General features: G+C 45.6%; 8 protein-coding genes across 14 annotated transcripts; 3 read left to right on the forward strand and 5 right to left on the reverse strand.

Moving 5' to 3' along the window:
* The first annotated feature begins 252 nt into the window (after positions 1–252).
* Positions 253–1,338, forward strand: LOC6535509 (nuclear cap-binding protein subunit 2). Its single transcript, XM_002096102.3, has 3 exons — positions 253–408; positions 464–681; positions 1,059–1,338. The coding sequence occupies exons 1-3, from the start codon at positions 361–363 to the stop codon at positions 1,255–1,257; spliced, it is 465 nt and encodes a 154-aa protein (XP_002096138.1). The 5' UTR covers positions 253–360; the 3' UTR covers positions 1,258–1,338.
* On the reverse strand, positions 1,314–2,405 carry LOC6535510 (peroxiredoxin-5, mitochondrial). Its single transcript, XM_002096103.3, has 3 exons — positions 2,246–2,405; positions 1,912–2,046; positions 1,314–1,771 (listed from the first exon to the last, which is right to left on the reverse strand). Exons 1-3 carry the CDS (start codon positions 2,351–2,353, stop codon positions 1,442–1,444), a joined length of 573 nt encoding a protein of 190 aa, XP_002096139.1. The 5' UTR covers positions 2,354–2,405; the 3' UTR covers positions 1,314–1,441.
* Positions 2,406–2,468: 63 nt separating this feature from the next.
* Positions 2,469–3,161, reverse strand: LOC6540275 (ubiquitin domain-containing protein DSK2). Its single transcript, XM_002087076.4, has 2 exons — positions 3,002–3,161; positions 2,469–2,942 (listed from the first exon to the last, which is right to left on the reverse strand). The coding sequence occupies exons 1-2, from the start codon at positions 3,047–3,049 to the stop codon at positions 2,598–2,600; spliced, it is 393 nt and encodes a 130-aa protein (XP_002087112.1). The 5' UTR covers positions 3,050–3,161; the 3' UTR covers positions 2,469–2,597.
* Positions 3,162–3,807: 646 nt separating this feature from the next.
* On the forward strand, positions 3,808–15,190 carry LOC6535512 (serine/threonine-protein phosphatase 2A 56 kDa regulatory subunit gamma isoform). Of its 6 annotated transcripts, none has more exons than XM_039375742.1 (10): positions 3,808–3,937; positions 5,493–6,080; positions 7,269–7,307; positions 7,520–7,694; positions 11,542–11,738; positions 11,840–12,174; positions 12,232–12,462; positions 12,559–12,951; positions 13,044–13,287; positions 14,143–14,622. In XM_039375742.1, exons 2-10 carry the CDS (start codon positions 5,694–5,696, stop codon positions 14,284–14,286), a joined length of 2,145 nt encoding a protein of 714 aa, XP_039231676.1. In that variant the 5' UTR covers positions 3,808–3,937; positions 5,493–5,693; the 3' UTR covers positions 14,287–14,622. The 6 variants fall into 6 exon arrangements, with proteins under 6 accessions (XP_039231676.1, XP_039231674.1, XP_015047190.2 ...); XM_039375740.1 differs by having other exon boundaries at positions 5,646–6,080; XM_039375741.1 differs by lacking the exon at positions 3,808–3,937 and adding an exon at positions 4,105–4,283 and having other exon boundaries at positions 5,646–6,080.
* A 437-nt stretch (positions 15,191–15,627) lies between these two features.
* On the reverse strand, positions 15,628–19,684 carry LOC6535513 (importin-13). The gene is made up of 8 exons (XM_002096106.3): positions 19,405–19,684; positions 18,801–19,297; positions 18,057–18,738; positions 17,390–17,989; positions 17,077–17,274; positions 16,871–17,008; positions 16,252–16,811; positions 15,628–16,193 (listed from the first exon to the last, which is right to left on the reverse strand). The coding sequence occupies exons 1-8, from the start codon at positions 19,558–19,560 to the stop codon at positions 16,109–16,111; spliced, it is 2,916 nt and encodes a 971-aa protein (XP_002096142.1). The 5' UTR covers positions 19,561–19,684; the 3' UTR covers positions 15,628–16,108.
* A 155-nt stretch (positions 19,685–19,839) lies between these two features.
* Positions 19,840–21,741, reverse strand: LOC6535514. Of its 2 annotated transcripts, none has more exons than XM_015191710.2 (3): positions 21,641–21,741; positions 20,761–21,248; positions 19,840–20,708 (listed from the first exon to the last, which is right to left on the reverse strand). In XM_015191710.2, exons 1-3 carry the CDS (start codon positions 21,692–21,694, stop codon positions 19,901–19,903), a joined length of 1,350 nt encoding a protein of 449 aa, XP_015047196.1. In that variant the 5' UTR covers positions 21,695–21,741; the 3' UTR covers positions 19,840–19,900. The 2 variants fall into 2 exon arrangements, with proteins under 2 accessions (XP_015047196.1, XP_002096143.1); XM_002096107.4 differs by lacking the exon at positions 21,641–21,741 and adding an exon at positions 21,369–21,486.
* Positions 21,672–23,919, forward strand: LOC6535515 (actin-related protein 5). Its single transcript, XM_002096108.4, has 2 exons — positions 21,672–22,367; positions 22,420–23,919. Exons 1-2 carry the CDS (start codon positions 21,672–21,674, stop codon positions 23,869–23,871), a joined length of 2,148 nt encoding a protein of 715 aa, XP_002096144.2. The 3' UTR covers positions 23,872–23,919.
* LOC6535516 (proteasome assembly chaperone 2) lies at positions 23,844–24,859 on the reverse strand. The gene has a single exon (XM_002096109.4). The coding sequence runs from the start codon at positions 24,650–24,652 to the stop codon at positions 23,909–23,911; it is 744 nt and encodes a 247-aa protein (XP_002096145.1). The 5' UTR covers positions 24,653–24,859; the 3' UTR covers positions 23,844–23,908.
* Between the last annotated feature and the right edge of the window lie 106 nt (positions 24,860–24,965).

The following is a 24,965-nucleotide window of genomic DNA, read 5'->3' on the forward strand; positions in this document are numbered from 1 at the left end:
AAATACCCAAATGTAAACACTGTATATATCGAATGTCAAGAACTATCGCATAGAGTAGCAGCTTGGTTTTTATTATATTTACATTGTATTACATTTTATTTTAAATTTAAGCATCTTATAGAAGAAAATTTGGTTGGAGCCCAGAAAGTATTGAATAAAAGTACAAAAACTTAAAAAAAAATTTTTGCTACCCAATAAACTTTTTATGAAATAAGATCCCCGATTAATACTGCATGTGCGATGGTCACAGAAAGGGTTGACAAGGGGGAAATACCAGCAGGGCTATCGACTTATTAATCGCTGGAGTGCCGCCACTAAATAAACGCGTAGGAAATATTTTAATAGTTTATTGCAGAAAATATGTCCGCATCCGTGGAATTAAGCTCATACCGCGACCAGCACTTTAAGGTGAGTACATCAGAAAGCGCTCAAAAAGACTTTCCACTCAACAACACAATTGCAGGGCTCGCGCTCGGAGCAAGAGCGATCGCTTCGCGACTCGTGTACTCTTTACGTGGGAAACCTAAGCTTCTACACCACCGAGGAGCAGATCCACGAGCTGTTCTCCCGTTGCGGCGATGTCCGGGTGATCGTGATGGGTCTGGATAAGTACAAGAAGACGCCCTGCGGCTTCTGCTTTGTGGAGTACTACATCAGATCGGAGGCGGAGGCGGCCATGAGGTGAGCCATCTCCGCATTGAAGCCGCATTGTTGCCGACACTCGTAAAAATATCCAGATTCTTGCGGGTAAATTGATCAGCACTGACGGCTGTGATATATAAGTTGGCTGGGCTATGATCTGCGAAGAGATAGAGTACCTCTCTTGAACACTTTTGTGTCAATATTATAAATATCTTTAAACTTCTAGAAAATCTGAAATGAGTGTACTGCTGTTTTCAAACTAGAAAATTAACATTTTTTATGTAAGGAGTGTCCAAAATTGTAAGACATGGATCTGTTAAAGTTTACCTACAAAGTAGAAAATGCGGAATATAGAATCTCGACTTTAAAAAGTGAAAAATATATTCTCTTAAAAACTTTTTTCTCGCCCAACACAGATTTGTGAATGGCACCCGCTTGGATGATCGACTGATTCGCGTGGACTGGGACGCTGGCTTTATCGAGGGCAGGCAATATGGTCGCGGCAAAACCGGCGGCCAGGTGCGAGATGAATATCGCACGGACTACGATGCCGGCCGGGGAGGATACGGCAAACTGTTGTCGCAGAAGATCGCGCCCAACACGGACAACCGCTAGTTATCAGATAAGATGTAAAGACTATAAGCCACCACAATTAGATATTAAAGCAAATATTTAGACGTATCATCTCTAATCGCATATATTGTACGTTTTACATAGTTCTTTTGAAGACGTAATTGATATCATTGCGGCCTAGCTTTACTGTATGAGTTTCTAGTGTTTGCGGAAGTCTGTAATCCATTTACTTCTTCCCAATGTTGTTGGCCAGCGAGCAGCTGAGTCCTGTGCCATCGGGCTCGACATTCAGCTCGGTCACCTTGCCATTCTCCACCACCAGGGAGTAGCGCTTGGAGCGCACGCCACCAAGTGGGGGAAGATCGATGGTGACATCCAGGGCCTTGGTGAATCCCCCGGCGGGATCGGCAAGCAGGCGCACCTTGCCAGAGGCACCGTGCTCCTTGCCCCAGGCGGACATCACGAAGGGATCGTTGACCGAAACGCAGACAATCTCGTCTACGCCCTGCTTGGACTTCAGCTCATCGGCGGAGCTCACGTAGCCGGGCAAGTGGGTCTGTGGGTTGGGAAAATGTATTATTCAGTTGGACATAAGCTGCATAAATTACAATGAGTTGTTGGAAGTTAGTTTCAAATTATCCGATATTTCTCTCAGTACAGAAACTCCAAGCAGAATACATGGACTTTGTTACGCACCTTGGAGCACCCTGGAGTGAAAGCGCCGGGAACGCCGAAGATGATCACCTTCTTTCCGTTGACCAGATCACCGGTGTTGATTTTGTTGGCTGGGGAGTCCTCGAACAAATCCACCGCCGGAAGGGAGTCTCCTACCTAGAAGTGAAGGGAGCAGAAAGCACACAGGCACACTTAGAAAAATGTGGGAAAGCGATGGAGGCGGTAACCTTGAAGCGTTGCAATTTCCGAGTGCCGCCGCAATCAATATTTATGCAGCTCGGCCCACCGGCTTATGTAATGGGATCCGGACTGCCGCAGAGCCGGAAATCTTTGTTAGTCGGTGACCCCCACTTACTTTCACCATAGCTGCACTGGTTCTGGACAGGGATCGCAGTGAAATGATTATCTGGGGCAGCGCGGAGTTCACAACTCGGCCAAGAAATTTGCACGACAGCACACGCATTTCTCCTCTCTTTCTTCTTCTCACATACACGGGCACGCACTCACACAGCCAAAGACTGCATCTGGGTGGAGGAGCGTTGCCAGACCGCCACGAAAAAACAATATGGGCCGTGCGCTTTCAGTCAAGTCTTAATTTTTACTACCTCATTTTTTTTTTTTGTTAGGGGGGGAAATAAAAACATTATGGTGTTAAGATGGACTTCCGTCATATTTGGGGGATGCTGGGTGTTAGGTCTTCAGTGGCGCTATGTGCCCGCTCTGCTGACTATACTGTCGGCCAATCTCTCCAAATCGTCCAGGCTCTGCTCGTTGATTTTCCTCTCGAAATCGGCCATAAACTCATTGGTCAGACGCTCTGCCTGGAGTTCCGGATAGTGCTTGCGGAATCCCCGCAAAATGCTGTCCTTCAGACAGGGTTTTATCACCACCAGATTGAGTTTGGTACCCTCTTTGATGTTGGGATAGGATGCAATTGTCTGTTCGTTGTTCAGCGGGCGTCCCAGTAGCAATAGCTTTTGATTCGCCGCCGATATCTGCAGTTCCGCCTCGATCTGGTGTTTCACCTCAAGAATCGTCGATGTCGGCGAGACCTGCGTGGAATATTTCAATATAAATGAGCTCACTTGAGTCTGCCATGGTTTATTGTTACCTCGATCGTGCAGTCCTGGCCCTTGAGCACTTTGATTGTGATCTGCATAGCAAGTTCCGTAAAAATTATTAAAAAATAAGAAGTATGGCTCGCAAGCGATATAAACAATCTGGCTTTGGCGTTGCCACCTGCTCCGTTCGGATATTGCCACCAGGTGCCAACTAGTCAAGCGTCCCTGGTCTGTAAAAAACATAAATATTTGCTAATAATATTCAAAAATATATATTGAGATTAGTTTTAAGAAATGATCGAAAGATGGGAAATTAAAAGGACGCATCGTGTTTCTATAATTCTGATTAATTGACTTAGTCATTGACTTTACTGTGAATTATGAAAGTTTAAATGCTATCAAACATTATTATTATTTTTAGAGTAGGTAATGAGGATTTGTGACAATCTATCGAAAGCCGCCTAAATTAGTAATTTTACAAAATTTTATTATTTATTATTATTGAGAAATTATGCGGAATTTTGGATTAGCTATTGCAGCTGAGGGCCTAAAGCTACAAAATTAAACAATTGAAATAAGCAACATCATGCGAGATCCAAAAAATAGCAGTTTATAAACATTCGATTTTATTATAACAATTAATCATCTTTAAGCTTTTGCTTTGTGCAATAAGATAGATAACTTTAAAATTCGATAGCATACAGGTTAAGCCTTAGGACTCTACTAAACTATACTGTTTTATACTTCGATTTAAGTTAGTTCCAAGGCATATGCCAAGGGATTTGGCTTTTAACGAAGTTAGTATGTTTAGTCATTTTAAAGTAACTATCGAGGCCGGCTGGGCCTGGCAACGCCGCCGCCCGCCTGTAGCCCTGGTATCTCTATTTTCTATTGAGCACCGACAACGTTGCGTGAATAAGACAGTTTACATAAATTATTATTTACAATTGCACAGTCCGTTGATGTTGTGCGTTGTGAGCGAAAAGGTGAACTTGACCCCTATGCCGATAGTCCGCCGAGCAATTGGGTGTAAAAATCGAGAGCGAGCCTTGTGGAATTCGCACGCGAAAATCGAAGCAAATCGCAGCGATCGAAGAAATTGCAGCGCAAATAATTCGTATAGCCTCGACGACTGAATTTTTAACGCGAGAGCGGGGTGTGCGTCTGTGTGTGTGCGCTGTGCTGTGATTTTGTGTGCGTGTGCGTGTGCAAGCGTTTTTGTTAGAATTCGCATTTTACGTAAAGAACTAGCTTTTATCAGCAGTGAATTTGATGTTGGCAAACCTTTATCGCAGCAGGGCCAAATTGAACAAGTTCTTGCAGCTTCTGGCGGTAAATTGGCGAAACAAGCCCCATTAAAACCCCCTTCTGAAAATATAACCCAGAAATTAACCTCGCCCCTTGACATTCAAAGTTATATTTGTTTCCCCACCTATATATGTGTATATATATATTATAATTGTGTGATTGGGTCTTGGAAGTGCAACTACAACTATTAATCGTGCCTAGTACACATTTTATTTTTACGCTCTCTGGCTGTCGCCGTCTTTCTCTCCTTCTCTGTTTCACCCTTCCTTGCAAATACAAAGTTTATGGGTACTTGCTGGGTGCCTTAACAATATTTGTGTTAAAGAATGTCCATCCTTGCACCTCCAAAATGTAAAGAAAAAACGTATGAAAAAACACCAACAACACCCATAAGCGCCCTTCGTCTCCCATTTCCATTTCCATTGGCATGTCTGGCAACCCTGGCAATTAGACGACGGCCATTGCTTCTCAACTTGTTGCTCGTCCCTCGCATCGTTTGCTTTCTCTCTACTCCCTTTTTAAGTGCGCTCTCTCTGCCGCTAATGTTTTGGCATTTTTGTTATTTATTTCCGTTTCGAGTATAGTTTTATGCGAAAAACACACGAAAACAATGAAACGTCTAAAGGCCTGTACACAGTGTTAATGCTATAGATTAATTGGGAATCCGAAATTCGAATCCCCGACAGCACCTGTCCAATTGAAATTTACAGCACCAATCGGAGGAACGCTGCATGAACGTGTTTTCGGTACCGTTTAGAACCGGATTTTCTATGCTAGAGAATAAGAATATGATCGCGGCTCTGTGGGACATCTTGTGACAGCTTTGAAACTCCAATTTGAAGCGGTTTTCCGCCATTAAGGCAATTCCAATTGGAAAGCGCGCAGCGAGAGATTCTTTAAGAATGCTCCGTTTGCATTGGCAATGCATTTACAGTAATGGTTAGGAGAATAGCAGCGTGTGCCAGTAATATAATTCGATTTATGGACGTTTTACTATTCAGTGATTAAAGGAAAAAGATAAAGTTGCATACAAAATAAGCTATAATAGTAATGAGAATCATGGTAGATTTCACTTAAACCCTTAATTTACGTTTACGTTGAGCGCTTCTTGAATGCAAATGCGTGCGTGTGTGTTTGAGTGTGTTGTTTTGTGGCTTAATTGCATGGTGGATGCTATTGTTATTATTCCTTTAGTTATTGCTACGTTAATTTCTTTCTTTCGACCCTCCACAGTTCAAATATAATTTTCAGATAGCAATCATCTGAGAGCGGTCCTGCCCGGCTGTTGTATTTGTTTGTTTGTCCGGTTGTTTACGTTTTTTCTCTTGTTCTCGCTGCTTTTCATACGTATTTTATATTTTGTAAAAACAACAAAAACACACATAGAGGAGAGCACATCCAAAGAGCCAAAAGAACCAGAACCGATTGCGTATTATGGATAACGAGGCGTTGGAACCAACAACAAAGAGCAGTACGTCGGCAGCGACGCCAGCAGCAGCAGAAACGACAACATCAGTAGCAGCAGCAGCAGCAACAGCGGTGGAAAGCACAACAACAATCGCGGCGGGCACAGCCTTAGCGTCAGAATCCAAAAACGAAACAACGGCCACAAACAACAATAGCAACACAAGCAGCAGCATCAGCAGTAGCAGCAACAACATAGTCATACCGGCATCGGCCACTAACGGTATCAAAGAGAGTAACAGTAACTTAAGTACAACAACAGCAGCAGTAGCAGCAGCAGCAACAGTAGAAGGAGTAGCACCAGCAATAACCTCCACAAACGTGGTGACCGGCGGCACTCCTCCATTGAGCAGTTTGGTGAGTAGCTCTGCCCCAAAACTACAACCAGCCCTACCACCACTACACTCCTCCACTCACTCACTCTCTTTATCTTGCCGTCTTGAAATCACAGTCTCTCTCTGTTTCTTTTTCGATCTCCCTCTGTCGTTCACCTGTCGCCCTATTGGCATGCCTACCGTTATTTCGGCGTAAGCGTAAACCTCACTCGTAATGACTACTCGCACACTGTGCATTTGAGTGTGTGAGAGAGTGTGCACACAGCAGAGCACAACACTTTCTAAGCCTTATCTTATCTAATCAGTGCAAATGATGTGTGTTATTGTATCGCTGTTTCCCCTCTCCCCGCACGATTCAAGTTAGATTGACCAACACCAATTAGATTCACAATGTTGCCAATTGTTATATGAGTGAGTGTATGTCGTTCGTATAACAAATCGAATCGGAATTGTATCGCAAGTGCTTGACAAAGCAATCAGCACATACCCCCAGTTCCACATCTCAAACTTGACTAGTCTTTAGAGCGATAAACATATTAGATTTTTAATTTTAAATATCTAAGTTTACTTCCAACATAAATTTGATTTCATTGGTTTTTTTATTGGAAATATGTTGTATTTTTTTATAAGGCGCAATTTTCTTAATTTGACAAAAGATACATATAAATAACATTTAATGATTTTTTAAGTGATAACAGTAATCTAGCGCTCTTTATTGCTGTTATTTTTGGTTTACAAATCGTTATCTTTGCAATTATTTTGCCTTGGGCTCTACGTATTGATACGACTTTTACGATTGATTGAATTGATTGCCTTAAAATCATAGATTTTATACGATTTTTGTGCCAACAAAATCCGGAATAAATAGAAAAAGTTTATATTCAACTGCCTGTTTTATAAACATAAAATTATAGAATTGGTACGATTCCCCGCCATTTTTGCATCACCAAAGACCGAAATGATAAAACTTATAAAGAATAAGGCGAGCACTTTGCTTTTTGAGCAAGCCAACCAATTACTCAATGAAATGCTTAACAAAATACATACATGTTAGTGCCTGGAAAATACATATGCCATCACCTGATTCCTGGTAGACGCCAGCAATATAATCCTGTATGTGTATGGAAAGCCTACCGAACTCCAGCTTCCTGACCCCAGAGCACATTTTAATGTTCGGCCTTACTAAACTCAGACTAAAACACACCCACAGGCAGCTCGACTTAGGCGTCAAGGATTCGCACAGTCCAAGGTAAAAGCGATGGCCGAAATGGCAACGAGGGACCACCCTAAACTGAACAGCTTTGCTCTGATTTTGCAAGTGCTACGTTTTGAGTATGCTTTTTGTTCGACCGTATATTGCTTTGCATTCGTTGTTAAAACTATTTTCATTTACTAACCATAATCCATCCCGTTGAGATGGGCCAAGATAACCAGATAAGTCCGAATTGTACCCCTTTACAGGTTAACAAACTCAAGGACACCACACCACCGTACGATGCACCTCCGCCCACGCCGATCAGCAAGGTCCTGAACATCACCGGCACCCCACTCGTCCGCAAGGACAAGCGCCAGACCAGCGCCCGATACAATGCCTCCAAGAACTGCGAACTGACGGCCCTCAGTCCGCTGAACGAGAGTGAGTAGCCCTGTAAAACAGTCTACTTTCAGATCGATATCTCTATCTCCTAAACCTGCAGATCGCTTAAAGGCGACCGAACTTGGTCCTGCTTGTCGTAGCCTACTTTTCAGGGCAAGGTTTCGATTGGAAGTTTAGAATATGTACTTCTATTTTCAAAAGAAATACTTTAAGCTCAACTTTACTTATAGTTTGAAGTTAATGTTAACTACAAAAATCACAAATCTATTTTGTTTGCATTTTTGCATCTACAAAACGTAATAGTAATTCCATTAACGATATATGTATGTACATATGTATGTATAATGTACATATATTATGTCAATTAAATCCAGTAAATTTCCATCATAAGTTCAGCCTTATACATACGTATATCACTGACTAAAGGCATTCTCTGGAAAGTGTACCTACGACCTGCAAGCTTTGTTGGGAAAAATAATTGGCAGGGCGATCTTGAACGCATTTATTGCCGGCGCTTGATTAATTTCGCTCAGCTGTTTAATTTGTTTATTATTTGTTAATCACGTACGCGAAAGTTAAAGGTCAAGGGAGTGTCGTCTGACTAGGTGGGTGGCAACACTGACGCACGGCCACTCACACATGCGAAATATGCAGCCGCGTCAATTCGCACCTCTCGCAATCTCATCTTCTCTTTCTCCTTCACCGGAATTTTAACACATGCGCTCTCTCCGCAGCCTCGCATTACACTGCAAAAAAAAGCATCATTTAATGATTTCACAAATCGTTTACATCACATGTACACCAGCATTTCTTTTTGACATGGTCACCGAAATATGCACTAAAAAGGCAATAAAATTATTTGAATTTGATTAAAAATGTTTAGGGAAAATTAGTCCAGGGGGGCCGAAAAAATAATACAAATTTTTGAACAAATTTATATATATATACATATATACCGAATACATAAAATATAATACCTATGATGCATATTGAATTGTTACTTATTTTTGTCAGTGCAGTATTATTGTCATCGTATTGTATTATTTACATACAGTCCTGCTAATTGTTAGGGCGATTTCTACTCACAAATCAAATAAACAAATTTTGCTTGTTCAATACTATTGTTTTATTAGGTTTAATTGTTATTGTGCCTCTCTTTCACCCACCTACTTTCGCTCTCTCCCTTCTCTCTCTCTCTATTGCTCTCTAACTTCTCTCCATTCCATTTTCTCGATATCGATTTTTCCGATTGGCGCAGCAGTCGAAGCAAAAAGAACCGTTTCAAGACCGTGAACGTCGAGTGCCCCGAAAACTTTAATATTAGTTGAAAATATTCGTTTCCCAAGTTATTTGCTCTCCTATCCTATTCCCTCATTTGACTCCCTTCAAACCGTAAGTTTTGCACGTAATTGTGGCCATTAGAAGGCCAAATAGGCATTTTACCAGAGGCGTTGTCAGTTTCCATTTTCATTTCCATTTGCATTCCATTTCATTTCGTTTGTGTTTCCATCAGCGCATAATCGCATTTGGGCCTAATCTAAACCATTATCTATATTGCAATTCCATTACAGATTCTATATTTTCATACTAAGCGTGCCCAAATTGAATTTCTAGTGTAGTTTTTCTCATGTGTTGTTGTTGGTCGGCGGGGGCGGCTGGGAAAAAAGAAGGCGTTTCAAATCGAGGTTAAAACCGAGTGCCATTTAATCCAAGTGCCGGCACTAATGAGATGGTCTTCGGTGCTATGTTGCTGACGGGCAACGGGCTCAAAGGTCCCAAACAGCAACAGCAGCCTCAGCAGGAGCCGCAGCAGCAGGAACAGCAGCAAACGAAACCGGCGGCCATTAAATCCTCCAGCAAGGAGCAGGATCCACAGCCTATTGCAGCCGGGTATTATGCCCTCGGCATACGCATACCCAAGTCGCCATCGTTTCACAGCGGACTAGATCAACTGGCCGACGACGAGTTGGACGATCAGGTGCAGGATCAGCAAGGTCAGGAGCTGCAGCAGCAGCAACAGGCCGGCAACAGGTTTAGGTTTAGCAGCGTGGAGGAGCTAAAGGCCAAGTTCGAGGGGCGGAAAACGCCCCTCTCACCGCCCGAGGCAGCTGCAGCAGGAGGAGCAGCCGGATCCGGAGCACCCACCGCATCCTCCTCACCTTCGTCCTCGTCCACCAGCTCCAATTCCTCGGCCTCGGCCCTGTCCTCGCTTTCCCAGGCGGCGTCATCTTCGGTAGCCTCGGCGGCGGCAAACTCGTCGGCCTCGTCCTCGGCCGCCACCTACGGTGGTGGAGCTAATTCAGCTGCAGCTGCTCTGATTGCCTCCTCCCCATTTGGATCACAGTCCTCCACTTCCTCGCTGTCGCTATCCTCGAATGCCGGCATGTCGAAGAACGCGGCAGGAGCAGGATCTGGATCAGGATCTGGATCAGGATCTGGATCTGGATCTGGAACAACGACAACAGGCCATGCTAGTGGGGGCAACTCACTTGTGTCCACTTTGGCGCAACACTTTTCGGCGGCCACATCCGCCGCAGCATCAGCGGCAGCCGCTGCTGCATCTTCTGCCTCGGCGGCGTCCTCCTCGTCAGCTTCCTCATCCACCGCCACCAACAACGCAGCCAACTCCATCGCCGCCAGCAAGGTTTGCAGCTTGGTCTTGTCCATATACACACACTCAGCGATCTAAATACCCAACACAACCAAATCACTACTCCAAGTACAAACCACAGATATGACACTTTCTTCCAAACTTTCACTAATTGAACTAGCTTCGGGATAAAGATACTCGGTACACATTCATCCGTCGAAAAAGAATTCGACTAGAAATGGATAAATCAACTAATTTGATTATAAATCTTACATTCTTAATTGGAATCAGTTAAATAATATTACCCCAGATTACGTTTTCAGAAAAAGTTTGTGATCCAAGTTGTTTGTTGAAGTGCTTGTTCTCTGACTTTTTCGTGACTAAAAGTGCCCTGAAGCTAATCCACTTAGTAGCATTTCACAATATTCAAACACTAACTCCATCCCAATTGAACGAATCAAAATTGATAAATCAAAAACATACTCTGCTCTCATTTCATCGCTTCCTCATCATCCAGTCACCTGTGAGCGCGGCCGCGGCCATAAAGAACATACTGAATGCCACCAAGAGTGTGGGTACCAGTGCTGCGGCGGCGGCAGCAGCGGCGGCCACCTCCTCCTCATCATCATCCTCATCCTCCGCGGCGGCTGTGCCGTCGTCCGCCGCCGCCGTCGTCGCTGTTTCCACCACCAGCGATGTGCCCGCAGAGGAGCTGCGTCCGATGGTGGCCCAGAACCTGGTGGGCGGCATTAGCATCTCATTGGGAATTGGCCAGCGCAATAGCGGTGCTACACCCGCGTCATCTGCAGTAATGGTGACATCTAACTCCACCCTGGTGGTGACCACATCGAGCCTAAGCATCCGGCAGAACGGTGACATACTCCCGGCCCATCCGGCGGGTCTTCAGGCCTCGCCCCAGACACTGCAACAGCTGACGGGCAGTCCGGGAAGGGCTCGCGACCGGAATTTGTTCTACACGCCACCCACCGCTTCGGTTGCCCTGGCGCTGCCTGCACTGCGAGGTTGCTATCCCGTGTGGATCCGGGCCAAAGACGATGGAAGGAGTTGAATAGCTCCTGCCATTGCCCTTGGGCTTAAGGTCCTTCAGCTACTTGATCCTTTCTTCTGATCTGCATTATGTTGGTTTTGAGTTTCGCTTGCCTGCTTTTGTTGGTCGTATAGTAGTTGTAGGTTCTTTTTATTTAACATTAAGGTCTATTTTGTATGGTTTATTTTGGACGATATATTCACTGATATCCTGAAAACTAAATATGTTTATATTTGGTATTTCCTTAGAGACCGCCGCCAGTGAACGAGAGGAGTTGTTCATAGAGAAAATCCGACAATGCTGTACACTGTTCGACTTCTCCGAGCCGCTGAGCGACCTCAAGTTCAAGGAGGTGAAGCGGGCGGCCCTACACGAAATGGTCGATTTCCTCACCAACCAAAATGGTGTAATAACCGAAGTTATTTACCCGGAGGCGATCAATATGGTAAGCCCGAACAGACTGACTACTATTCTACCAATTGATGAAAGGATTTGTGATCTTTATTGAATACAGTCTTACTAATTTATTTGTTTTTTTCTGTCCAGTTTGCTGTCAACCTTTTCCGAACTCTGCCGCCATCCTCCAACCCGAATGGTGCCGAGTTCGATCCGGAAGAGGATGAGCCCACGCTAGAATCCTCGTGGCCGCACCTGCAACTCGTTTACGAGCTGTTCTTGCGCTTCTTGGAGTCACCAGATTTTCAACCAAACATTGCTAAACGTTTTATCGACCATCAATTTGTATTACAACTATTGGATTTATTCGATTCGGAGGATCCACGTGAACGTGATTTCCTAAAGACTGTTTTACATCGCATCTATGGAAAATTTTTGGGCTTGAGAGCATTTATTAGAAAGCAGATCAACAATGTCTTTTACAGGTAAGCACAGGCATGGGAACATTCTCGCCTCTCAGACTAATCGTATTACTTATTTAGATTTATTTACGAAACGGAACATCATAATGGCATAGCCGAATTGTTGGAAATCCTGGGTAGCATTATCAATGGCTTTGCTCTGCCGCTCAAGGAGGAGCATAAACAATTTTTACTTAAGGTATTGCTGCCATTGCACAAAGCCAAGAGCCTCTCGGTCTACCATCCGCAGCTCACCTACTGCGTGGTGCAGTTCCTGGAGAAGGATCCTAGCTTATCGGAAGCGGTCATCAAGTGAGTAATAATTTCTTCATTCAACGCGTTCTGTGATGGGCTTTGAGCCCTGCTTTCTGTTATAAAATTTATAAAAATATTTCAATATTTTTGCAGAAGCCTGCTTAAATTTTGGCCCAAGACGCACAGTCCCAAGGAGGTTATGTTTTTGAATGAGCTGGAGGAGCTGTTGGACGTGATTGAGCCGGCCGAGTTCCAGAAGGTGATGGTGCCGCTTTTCCGCCAGATAGCCAAGTGCGTTTCCTCGCCTCATTTCCAGGTGGCGGAGCGTGCGTTGTACTATTGGAACAACGAGTACATTATGTCGCTGATAGCGGACAACTCGGCGATGATATTACCCATCATGTTCCCAGCGCTTAATCGCAACTCAAAGACGCACTGGAACAAGACCATCCACGGTCTAATCTACAATGCGCTCAAGCTGTTCATGGAGATGGATCAGCGGCTTTTTGATGAGTGCAGCAAGAACTACAAGCAAGAGAAGCAAATGTATGTTGACTTTTGTTTATATGGACTTCCTTAGGACCTTGAAATTATCTACTTTTACTTTGTATTTCCCTTCACGCCTCTCTGCATTGTAGGGAGCGTGAGAAGCTTTCGCAAAGGGAGGAGCTTTGGCAACAGGTGGAGAGCTTGGCCAAGACCAACCCGGAGTGGACAAAGGCGCGCCGGTATAACGACTGCCTGCCGGTCAGCGACAGCCGCGCCCTGTACGATCAATATAGTGAGAATAGCGATTTAGCGTACGATCAGAGCGAGCAGAAGGCGCGCCAGCCGCCGCCACCGCTGCCGCCCCAGAAACAGGCGCACCAGGAGCCCCGAGAGGTGAGACAGGCACTTGCCACACTAACAACACTAAACAACTACTAATCCGCCACGTGTGATCCTGGCGTCTGCTGTGAGCTGTGCCCAGCTGAGGCCCACTCTGATTCAACTCTAATTCTAATCGAACGAATGTCTGTTAAAATAATCACACTCATGTCATTTAAAAAAATACATATTTGTATATCTTTAACTTTGTCTATTTATTTATTAATTATTTGGTTACCTCACTGTCAGCCAACCTAAACGCATTCACCCACGACACAAAAACTTTTCTAATCTGTGTCTTACATTTGGCCTGCACTTTTGGTTGAGCGCATATGAATTGGGCGGAACACATATCTTAATATGTAGTTTATCTTAATTAGATGTTAATTACACTTTTGTGCATCTTTCAACTCATCTGTAACATAAGTGCGTCTCTCATTTATTAATTTTAAACGACTTACTTACTTTCCTTCAAGTGTTCACCATTTCCTAGCATGAATCCCAGTTAGAGAAATCTGTACACGTTTCTATTGAAAACTACTGTCCAATCTATCATGTTGTTAACAACTCAGACCCCAAAACCATGCACACCCACACACTTGATCTCGAAGAGACTTTTGTAACACAATTCGACTTTCGGGTTAGTAGATGTACATATCGCAGTCGAGTGTTGTCCAACTGGTGGGCTACGCCAAAGCAAAATCCAAGTTCGTCATCGGGTTCCTACCAGCACCCGCACTCGATATCGTAACGCAATAGAAATCATCCCGCATCACCGTGTAACTTCACCCATCCAGTGTGTGTGCTATGATGTCTTCGCAAGATAGCGGGTCCATTTTCTATTGCCAAACCCCTTCCCGTTCCACACAGATTCGCGGCGAGCGGAACAAGGACAAGCCGCTGCTGCGCCGGAAATCGGACCTGCCAGCGGACAGCGGAACCGTAAAGGCGCTCAACGAGCACAAGCGAACGGATGAGTACCTCACCACGCCGCCGCCGGATGGAAACTGCTAGTAAAGAGCTGGCCAGCCGACGTCGCCAATATTATTATCTCCAGGCCCGAGGCGTTGAGAGGACAGTCCACAAAATACCCAAATACACCTACACACTCCAAACTAAGGCCAGAAAGCATACTTATATACAAGCACAAGCCCAGAGATGATGGATAGGATCAGCACAACTAGAACAATCAATTTCGAACGATGCTGCGGCGTCGTCGCATTTGCATTTGGGGGCTTACTGGGGGCGTGGCAACGGATGCGAGCCAATTGCTTTATATATAAACATACAAAATACCTATCTATAATGATCATGCATAGTACCAATAAAGATCTAAAATCCCAATAGAGACAGATTGCTCATGCATTTTTAAGATTACTTTCCTTCTCCAACGCATGCCTCAGTGAAGCTTAGCCCTACCGACTTTCTTTTATATTTTTTGTTACCGCCTGCATGTTGCTGCTAGCGATGTTTTAGCTGTAGCCCTATCGATTCGATCTAAATGTGCAATAATCTGGTATCACACTATGCTCTTACCATTTCAGTAAACACGAGAATATAAATTGTACAGTTGAATTTGAATTGTCTAACTTAAGGCGTAGGCGTTTACCACCTTTATTGAGTACACACATATATGTATCCCCCGACTTCTGCCACACACTTCGACATAGCTATATGACATCCAAACACCCAAGCCACTCGCATACACAGACATACTATACAAAACGTGTTTACTACTCCGCGACTAAAATTGCAAATATGAACGCTATTTAGCCTAGCACTTAGCAGCCTACCCATATATATTTATATTAAACAAATCGCCCAGAAGGACAGATGAATTGTGGTACGTTGTAGTATGTATGTGCGTGTGTATGTATTTGTATGTATTACCCATTAAATATAGACATATATGTGCGGAGCACTGTGTTTTTGAACACCGATGAAAAGGAACTAGGCATTTTTGTTTGTCTGAGACCACGGAGGATCCTGCGGACCGTGGAGGAATAAAGATGTGCCCATTTCTGGGCTACTAACCACAGTTGATAACCAGCGGGAGAATATATATATATACTTATAAGCATCCTTACATCGTCACTACAACAAGAACAACCACTTGGGCGTCTTGGACATTGCTGGTCGTAGCATCTACTTCTATACGTTAATCTATATGTAATTATGTAATATTGGATCCGTGTCAACCAGTCGTTTAGTTCAGTTTCATAGTCATTACCGGGTCCGTTAGACAAGGAATTATGCAGAAACTCTTAACTATTCTAGAATCTAGACAAAGGCGTCGAAGCAGATCAAAAGTTTTACTACCACTACCAAGTGCTGTACACGCCAAAAACGAAAGGCTTCAGTTTAGCTATAGACACAAATATATATTATATAAAGAGTTGTATTTACATATTTTTGGCATTATAGATACATACACAATGTGGAAAATTGCAAAACAATAATATGACGGAGAGGTAAAGGGAAAGTAATTCTTAGAAAGGCAGATTTTTTCATACAGGAAACGGTGAAAATCAAACATTTCAACTTAAGAATTAAATATATGGAAAAAAAAACTATAAAATATTTACTAAAAGTAAAAACAATAAATGAAATGAGTTATACACCCTTAAAAAATATATATGTGCAAATCGTAAATGGAGCATGTAATTTTGTAAAAATTATAAATAAAAGTTTATCAAGTCGAGAACTATTGAGCCTAAGTTTAGATTGGTGACATTTACAGAGCTGCCTAATTACAAATTAAATATAATTACAGAAACTAGATAAGAATCCGGATGGATAGAGATGTCATTTGGCCACTTATTGCATATATACTCTTTCACTGGAACTTTTCTGTGAGTCCTCGGGTCTTGATGGCCATTTCCGACAGATGCTGTTGCAGCAATCTCTTGTTGACCTTTTCCCTGTTGAAAAAACGAAAAAATGAACACATAGGCAAATATAAGAGTAAGCCTTTCTCACTTGATTATTAGAGCAGTGTAGCGCGTTTTATCCGCGTCGGTTATGAGCTGGGTGGGAAAATTGGGAGTTGCCATTAGGGACTTCATCCAAACAGCCATCTCAGCGGCATATTTCCTGTTCATGGCGAGAAGGATGTCTGCAAACTTGTCCACCTGCGATCGCGGCGTTAGGTAGCCAACACACATCATCGTCGTGTACAGCGTCTGCTCGCCAGTGGTCAGGACGACTTCGGTGGCGTGGGTGTGGTTACGGGACTGCATCACAAAGTGGGTTAGAAACTGTATGCTGTTTCGGATGGCTCCACTCTCCGGTAAAGTCATTCCACGCTGTGCGTAAAAGACTAGTCGATCGTAGGCCAGTGTCGTGTCCTCCAACACTTGGGGAATTTTCTTAATGATCTGGGTCAGACAGCCGAAGAAGGTTTCCATAGTGTCCGAAATGTTTGAAAAGTTCTGCTCGGGGGTGCTCTCAAACAGCTTAAAGCTGTGTTGAATGAACTCCCTCAGAAGCTGCTGCATCAGCGGCTTGCAGCCCTCGTCCTTAAAGAACATAACAATGGCCTGAAACAGGGGATTTAAATAGAAACCTAATTTTTTTGCAATGTATTGGAAAGGCTCACCGTTTTGGATATTTCCAAAGTAGGAGCGCAACATCGGGTCTGAAAGCTGGCCACAATAAAGAGACAAAGATCCTGTAGCATAGGCTGGAAGCTGCTCCTTAAATTCGTAATCGCATGTTTCATCGCGCTGCAAGCGGCCTATGATACCGATGCGCAAACGATTAAATTTGATTATTTATATATAATAGGTGTGCTTATTTCCGTACCTCCAGGACATCGATCTCCTCCACCCACATCTCAGCGATTCTTTTAAAGATGGGCATCGTTCGCTGCATGACGAGGAGAACCGGTTGCACAACCGGTTGGTCCGTCTTCTCTTCATCCACATCCGTGTTCAGCGACGAGAAGAGAGTGGAGATCATATTGAGCCGGAAGATTGTGCGAATTCGAGCAGCCGGAGTTTTCTAGTAGAAGAAAAGTAATGGTTAAATTTTAATCACATTTTCCTAAAAATGTAACTACTAGGTGGTATAAATTATAGAGTGTATTGTCTGATTTGCTTAGAACATATTTACTCACCGAATCTGCCTGACAAATGGCCTGTAGCTCTTCAAAGCACGGACTAACGATGATATCCAAGTACTTGGGTATTTCCTCCGGCTGCAACAGGCTCATTAGCTTTCCGATGCTGAACATAAGCCTTACCGAATCCGAGTTCTTCATACGGCCCGTGTTCAGGGAAGCGTGGCATGCGTTTAGTAGCGGATCCGCGTACGGCTTCAGCTGCAGCTGACAATCACGGCACAGCTCCTTCAGGCCGAGCGTCGCTTGTGCTGACATCGAGGAGTTCAGGCCGCGCACCAGTAGGTTAATGGCTGGCGGAATGTACGCAGGGTTCTCCATCAGCCAATTGCAATAGGAGCCAATTGTCTCCAGCGCAGTGCCCAGTAGCTTGACATTAAGCTTCTCGTAGGGAATCTCTGCCAGCACTCTCATCAGCCTGGGTATTTGCCGCACTTCCTCGCCGCCAAAGTGTTCGGCCACCGACTGAAAGGAATAGATGCACGCCTCCAGCTTTGTCCAGTGGGCGGGATGTCTTTGCAGATCAGCAATGGCCTCGTCCAGCATGGCAGCCAGAATCTCCAAGATATAGGCATTTAACACGTCATAGCAATACATCTGAAAAAAATAAAGTTAAAGCCCAATTATGCCTGTTACTCATTAAACACGGTAGTCAGGCACTCACAAAGGTATCGGATATATCTTGTCTGTAGCACCTGAAGCATTCCAAATCATCCGAGCTCCACTTGGCGAGAGACTTTTCGTCTGGCTGCTCTGACTTTCTCACTAGTATTCTGGTTAGGTGGGCGTACAATGGTTTGATGTACTCCCAGCACTTGCGTTTCTGCTCATCGTTTGACATGGCAAACACTTCATCTTGCAGCATATACCAAAACGCCAGGGCCATAGTGCTGCAGGACTCCTCCACGGGATAGATGCCTGGCTTGTCTGTGCAGTGGAGAATCTCCTGCACAATACGGTGCACGAGGAGCGACAGTTCCGGATCCGCGGACGTAATTCCGCTGAGCAACAGCGTCGAATGCCGCTCCACGGACGACACGAACAGCATGTAGATATGTACAATAATGTCCTCGTTGTCATTCTCCCTCTTCCACTCCGTCTTTGTGATTTCGGATAGCGAATCCAGGAACATTTTTATAAGCACAAAAGCCGTCTTTGGGTAGTTGTGGCAGTCCGGCTGGATGATGATGTTTACCAATGTCTTCAGACAGGATTCAGCCAGCTCGTTCTCATCGGCGGTCATGCAGCCGTCGCCTGCGTGTATGCAGGGCCAGTAGCACTTGTGGACCACTTCCAGGAGCACGGCGGTGATGGTGACGCAGCCCTCGATAGTGTAGCCGATGTTTCTGTCGGAGTTGGAAGTTCAATGAGAATATGTTAATTATAATTGTGTAAATTAAATACTCACTTGATCCAGGTGCCGACGCACTTGACGGCCCTGTTCATGTTGCTGTACGTCTCGGCATCCCACACGCGGTTCATCTGCAGCTTCAGATATCGCTCAACGGTCTGGATGACCAGTTGGACTCGCTTGCCGAGCTCGGCGCGCAGAACAACCCGCTTGACAGACGTGTGGATGACCTGTGCTTCCTCGGGAATGGCGGTCAGTACCTCCAGCATGATCCACAACTGCACATCGGCGCTGACATTTGGCATCCGTTGGTTCTGAAACGTGTTGATCACCTCCTCGATGGCGCCGGGCCATTCGCCCAGCATGTGGACGATGTAGGCGCCCAGCGAGATGCATAGCCGGTTAAGGACGATCTTCGGCCCGCCAGCGAAGCGGACGATGGACTCGAGGATCTTCTGCTTCAACTCCTCGCGATTTTCGGGCGGCACTTCGTGCCAGTGCTTCATGAGCTTGGAGTGCAACGTGATGGCGCCGAAGAACTGCACCTCCTGACTCTGCGTGGGTGGTCGGGCGATTGGGTGGCGGTGGGAGGCGAGCGGTGCATGAGTATACATATCCGGGTAATTGATGCATTGATGCGCAGGTCCTGCGGGGTACTCACCTTGCCGAGCTGCATTAGCTGCCAAGAAAACTGCCAGGCCTGAGGACTGGCCTCCGCATCGGTAAGCCATTCATGGGTGATCGCCTGGTTCTGCGAGTTCGACCGGTAGAAGGACACGACCGCCTCCTCTAGACGCGCTATGTCGATGGGCTCCATGTGAAATGGCTGCTGTTGCTTCTGCTGCTGCTACTGCTGCTGCTGCCGAGAGGCAGGCTCCTGTCCGCTAATCCTCGGGTGGTGGTTTTCCTTGCAGCTGCCTGTGGGCACTGGAGGTGCTAGTGTGACCGTCGCGCGCAGCTGCAAATTGCCTCGCAAATAGAGTGAAAGGTCACTCCATTTCCCACTTTGCCGCGCTTTTTTCTCAGTCGTGTATAATATTTAAATATAAATATGTATTTAATGTAATATAACTCTAAAGAAATTAAAAATTATAACGCTTGGATTTTAACAACTTTCATTCACTTTTAATTTTTTAACTTTGGAAAACCAAAAACGTTCAACAATCGAAACTAAAACGAAGTTGCCAGAAGCAGTAGCGAAGTTTGGAGCAACGTTCGGTGATGAATTCCTTACTTTCCTCGTCGATATACACCTCTATAACGACGTTGTCGCAAAACTGAGCGACCTGCCGCTCCACATCATTGCAGTCCAGGGTGGAGCGCTTGACCACGGCCCACTTGTTGGTGTCTAGGCCCGGGTTCTGCGACTCCAGTAACGCGAAGATCACACACAGCGACTTGCTCGGGCTGACCAGCGGCAGGACGAACGTCGTCCTCAGGAGGCCAAAGAACTCGATTAAAGGCTGGCAGGAGTGCGGCGGGCACATACCATCGACGGCTGACATGACCCATTGGGCCGTTTCCTCATCCTCGCAGACCACCAACATGCTGGAGTCGAATGTCTGCGTTGAAGCACACTCACTGAAATTGAGTTCGCTAACGCTCGCTCCGCTCTCCTCGAATAGAGAATGAAAGTGGTCCATCAGGGCAAGGGTGTCCACACCGTCCGCGTCCGGATTCTGGTTGGTTATTACCAGACCGTATCGCCGGTTCTCGGGCATTGTGTTCGCATACGGCGGCCTGGTATCCCTCTTTCTACAATTCTTCGGCATGCAGCAGTCCGTTTTTCTATTTTTGCACTCGGCCAGTTGCTCCACTGCGCTGCTGCTGGTGCTCGGCTCTGACTTGCACGCCATTACTTGTATCTTGGAACCAAAAATGGAGTCCATGCTTCCGGGTGGCTTGTCAGAGAGCAGATTCTGCTGCGGAATCACTTTGACCACATTCATTAGGTTGCTCCTAATTCTGTAAAAAGAAATGTCGAGTAGAACTTTTATTTTGTAGTTATTACCCATACCTTTTAGCGGCAGACTCTTCATCGGAGGCGCTTACCCGCCTCTTTCGCGCTTCCGAGCTGGCGCTCGTGCTGGCGGATTCAAAGCTGGTGTTCGTCTTGTTGGACGCACTCGATGCGGAGGAATCCTGAGAGTCGGACGCCTCACAGAAATGAGGTAGCCTGTCGACAGGCAGAAGCATAGAGCTCTTGGGCAAGTTGAGAAAGTCTTGTTGGCTTTTTCCCTCAGGAATAGTATAGAACTGAAGAAAGCCCACGAATGATTTCTCGTGATACAGCGAAAAGGCTGTGCCATTAAGCGTCGTCGCCGGGGAAGTGGAATCGTTTTTGTCTTGGACGCGGAGCAGATTGGTAATGTATTCTTCGTTTTCGAGAGACTTGTGGAAGCTCTTTACGTTCAGTCGAGCCAATGGAAGACCCACCTTCACCTCCAGTTTTTGCTTCAATTCACCGATGGTCGCATTGTTCTTGAGCTCGAACATTTCCGGCTTCTATATGGGATTGATAAATAAAAATGTATTATTTATAATTACAATTAAGACGATCCAAAAATATGTATGTGCGTGTGCTTAAGAAAACTGTTCAATGCTGCAAAATAATTGAACTCATACCAAGCTTGCGTTTCCATCGGCATCAAATTTTACTTTAACGAACATTTTATGTAAGAGATTAAAATTTAAATTAACAATTGTTTTAATAACAAAATAAGTTTGGTTCCAATTGGAATATTCAAGACTTCACTTAGCTGATGCGCTTTTTTATTGGAGAATATTTAACGGTTCTTTACACAAAAGCTTTTGTTTTACTGTAAGTCTGGTACTTTAGGGCACTGTGTATTTAGAGATTTGTTTACGATTTGTAATACATATTTTTAAGTTCTTACCTTGCCCTCGTCCTTGCAATACTTCGCTTCAATGTTAGCTACTACAAACACCATTTTGATTTTGTTAAAGATTTTCTATAAAATAACACATTCGGATTTTGAATTGACCCTAGAAAACAGGCACTCTACAACACTGGTTTTGCGGCATTTCTGTTTACGAATCGAGTGGAAAGCGAAACTGAGTGTTTGTCGAATGAAAATAAATGAAATAACCTATAAGATGGCGGGCAAACGTGTTTTGGTCATCGATAATGGATCCTACGAGTGCCGCGTGGGTTGGAGCGACTCCAAAGAGCCGGAGCTGCGCTTCCGCAATGTGCTGACCAAGCCTCGCAAGGATCGCAAAAAGGAAGCAGCTACTCAGCACATCTCCTCCGAAGGATCCTCCTCGCAGGCAGCGGTGGAGCAATCTGCTGAGGTCCAGGTGGGCAACGACATCACCAATATCGAGGCTGTGCGTGCGCATCTGAAGAGTCCGTTCGAGCGGAACGTGATAACCAACTGGAATCACCAGGAGCAGATCTTCGACTACATATTCACCAAGATGGGATTCGAGGGACAAGATAAGATCGACCACCCAATCATCCTCACAGAGGCGCTGGCCAACCCCAACTTCTGCCGCCAGCAGATGAACGAGCTGCTCTTCGAGTGCTACGGCATTCCGGCTGTATCCTACGGCATTGATGCGCTCTACAGCTGGAAACACAATCAGCAAAAGCAGAAAAAGGTCAGAGGTCCTTTCAATTTCTTATTTCAAACTAATACGAAAATTCCCTTAGATATCCGATGCCCTGATTATTTCCTTTGGCTACAGCACCACCCACGTCATTCCCGTGTTAGATGGCAAACTCCAGCTGGAGCATGTGCGTCGCCTGAATGTAGGTGGCTACCACATCATCACCTACCTCTTCCGCCTCATGCAAATGAAGTATCCCGTCCATCTGAATGCCATCACTATCAGTCGAATAGAGAAACTGGTCCATGAGCACTGCCACATTGCTGTGGATTACAGGGAGGAGCTGGTGCAATGGGCCCAGATGGACTACTACGATGAGCACATCATGAAAATTCAACTGCCATACAATGCGGTTACCGCCACTAATGCCATGCTCACCGCTGAGCAGAAGCAGGAGAAGCGCCGCGAACTGGCCCATCGTCTGTTGGAAATCAAGAATCGCCGCGAGCGGGAGAAACTCCGCGAGGATGAGCAGCAGTTATTCGTCTACAACAAGCTGAGACAACTGTACGAGCAGAAAAAGCTGGAAAAGTTTGAGCGAGCCTTGCAGCAACAGCAGATCGGTACTTTGGAGGACTTGGATTCGCTCATTGCCACCATAAAGTCGCGCATTAAGCGTGTGCAGGATAGGGCTCAGAGTGCCCCACGTCCCAGCAAGCAGCAGGAGAAGCTGGACAAGATGCCAAAACCTCCAGAGGGAATGTCCCAGGCGGACTGGTTGGCTGAAGTCCATGACAAACGGGAGAAAATACTCGGGCGCAAGCAGGCCCGCCAGCAGCAGCGCTCCGACCAGGCCAAGCGGCACACCCACGCGGCGCAAGAGCGGATGCGAATCATTTCATCACTGGCCAAAAACGAGAAGCGGCGCAAGGCGAATGGCGAGGAGGAGGATGATGGCTTTGGGATGAACGACAATGACTGGGACGTGTACAAACGGATCAATCGCTACAACGACGATAGCGACTCGGATGCAGATAACGAAAAGTTACTGCAGTTCGATAAAATCCTAAATCACTATGATGCCAACTTCGACGGCAATTCTAATGTTCCGGCACAGAGTGCCGCCGAAAACTACCAGCTGCACTTTGGGGTGGAAAACATCCGCGTGCCGGAGGTCCTGTTCCAGCCCAGCATGATTGGCTGCTCAGAGGCAGGCCTAGCTGAACTAATAGCATTTGTGCTGAAGCTCTTTTCCGCTGATAAGCAGCAGCGCCTGGTTGAGCACGTGTACCTAACCGGCGGCTGTGCCCAGTTCAGGGGCCTCAAGGAGCGTCTGATTAAGGAGCTGATGGAAATGCGACCGTTCCAGTCAAAGTTTGCCATCTACGAGTCGGATGAGCCCACTTTAAGCGCCTGGCTGGGAGCATGTGTGCACGCAGGAGAGCCCAACTTTGGGCAATCGCTGACCACTCGCCAGGACCACCAGGAACATGGCAGAGAGTTCTTTCGTGAACACACGGCTAGCAATCTCTTTTATCCTACACCAAAAGATTAACATTTATTTGAAAGAACCGAAAAATATATGTAGACGCTTAAAACAGAAGCTCGGTAACATCATTGCCGAAAAGTAGGTTCCAGGACTTGGGCACTGTGAGTTTAAAACTGCCATCGCCCCCGTTACGCAGCTGAAGGAAGTCTTCGCAGAGTTCGTTGAGTTCCCGGACAATCAGCGAAGCGTCTGTGGAGTTGTCGCCCTCGAGGAGATAGCGGAATAACAGCATGACGGGCACCTTCTGCTCATCGAAGGCTTTGAACAGCTGCAGGGCATTGCCGCCGCCGTAGATGGCATCGCCTTTGTGCTCCTTCCACTTGATCAGCTCCTCGTTGCCCAGCTGGGCGGCATGCGCTTCCTTAAAATTGTCGCTGGCGCGGTAAGCCCACGGCGACTCCTCAATCACTCGTTTCTCGAAGCCGAAACTGCCGCTTAGGATGACTACACGTCGGGAGCCCTTGAGGATCTCCACTAGCTCCTTCTGGAAATGACCGGTGTGGCGGGCAACCCACGGCGCCCGGAATTGCACCACCAGAAGTTTGTCCTCTACGCCCTCGTACAGTTCGCATGAGGAGACCTTCTCTTTGGGCTCGTGCTGATAGGCGGAGGGTCCGTAGACCGGAATCAGAGCTGGATGTGTGATGGATCCGATTCGCCGGAGTTCCTTGGACGCGATTAACAGGTCACAGGCCAGCTGCGCCGCATTTCCCACGCAAATGCTTGGTATGATAACTGTGTGCTCTGCCACGTCCAAAGTGGAACGCTTATCCTTCAGAAACAACATACTAGGGGGAAATCTCTTGGTGTCCGGAAAGAGTTTGAGATGTTAATTCAAGTCAAGTCAAAAATATGAAAGTAATGATTCCAGTGTTGGTGTGTTTACCAAGTGGCACTAGGTGGCAACTCTGGCGAGGAGCTTGATTAAAGCGCGGTTAAAAAATCAAATCCAAATCTTCGATGTTTAAGATGACCGAATCTTATTTAAGTTTAGGACATATTTATGACTGCTGTCTACTTTACGAATTGATAAGTCGAGGCCACGCTAATTTTCAAAAAGTTGCGTTTTACACAAAATTTTAATTTAACTAATTTTCTAT

Source organism: Drosophila yakuba, chromosome 3R (assembly GCF_016746365.2).
Source record: "Drosophila yakuba strain Tai18E2 chromosome 3R, Prin_Dyak_Tai18E2_2.1, whole genome shotgun sequence".
NCBI classification, from domain to species: domain Eukaryota; kingdom Metazoa; phylum Arthropoda; class Insecta; order Diptera; family Drosophilidae; genus Drosophila; species Drosophila yakuba.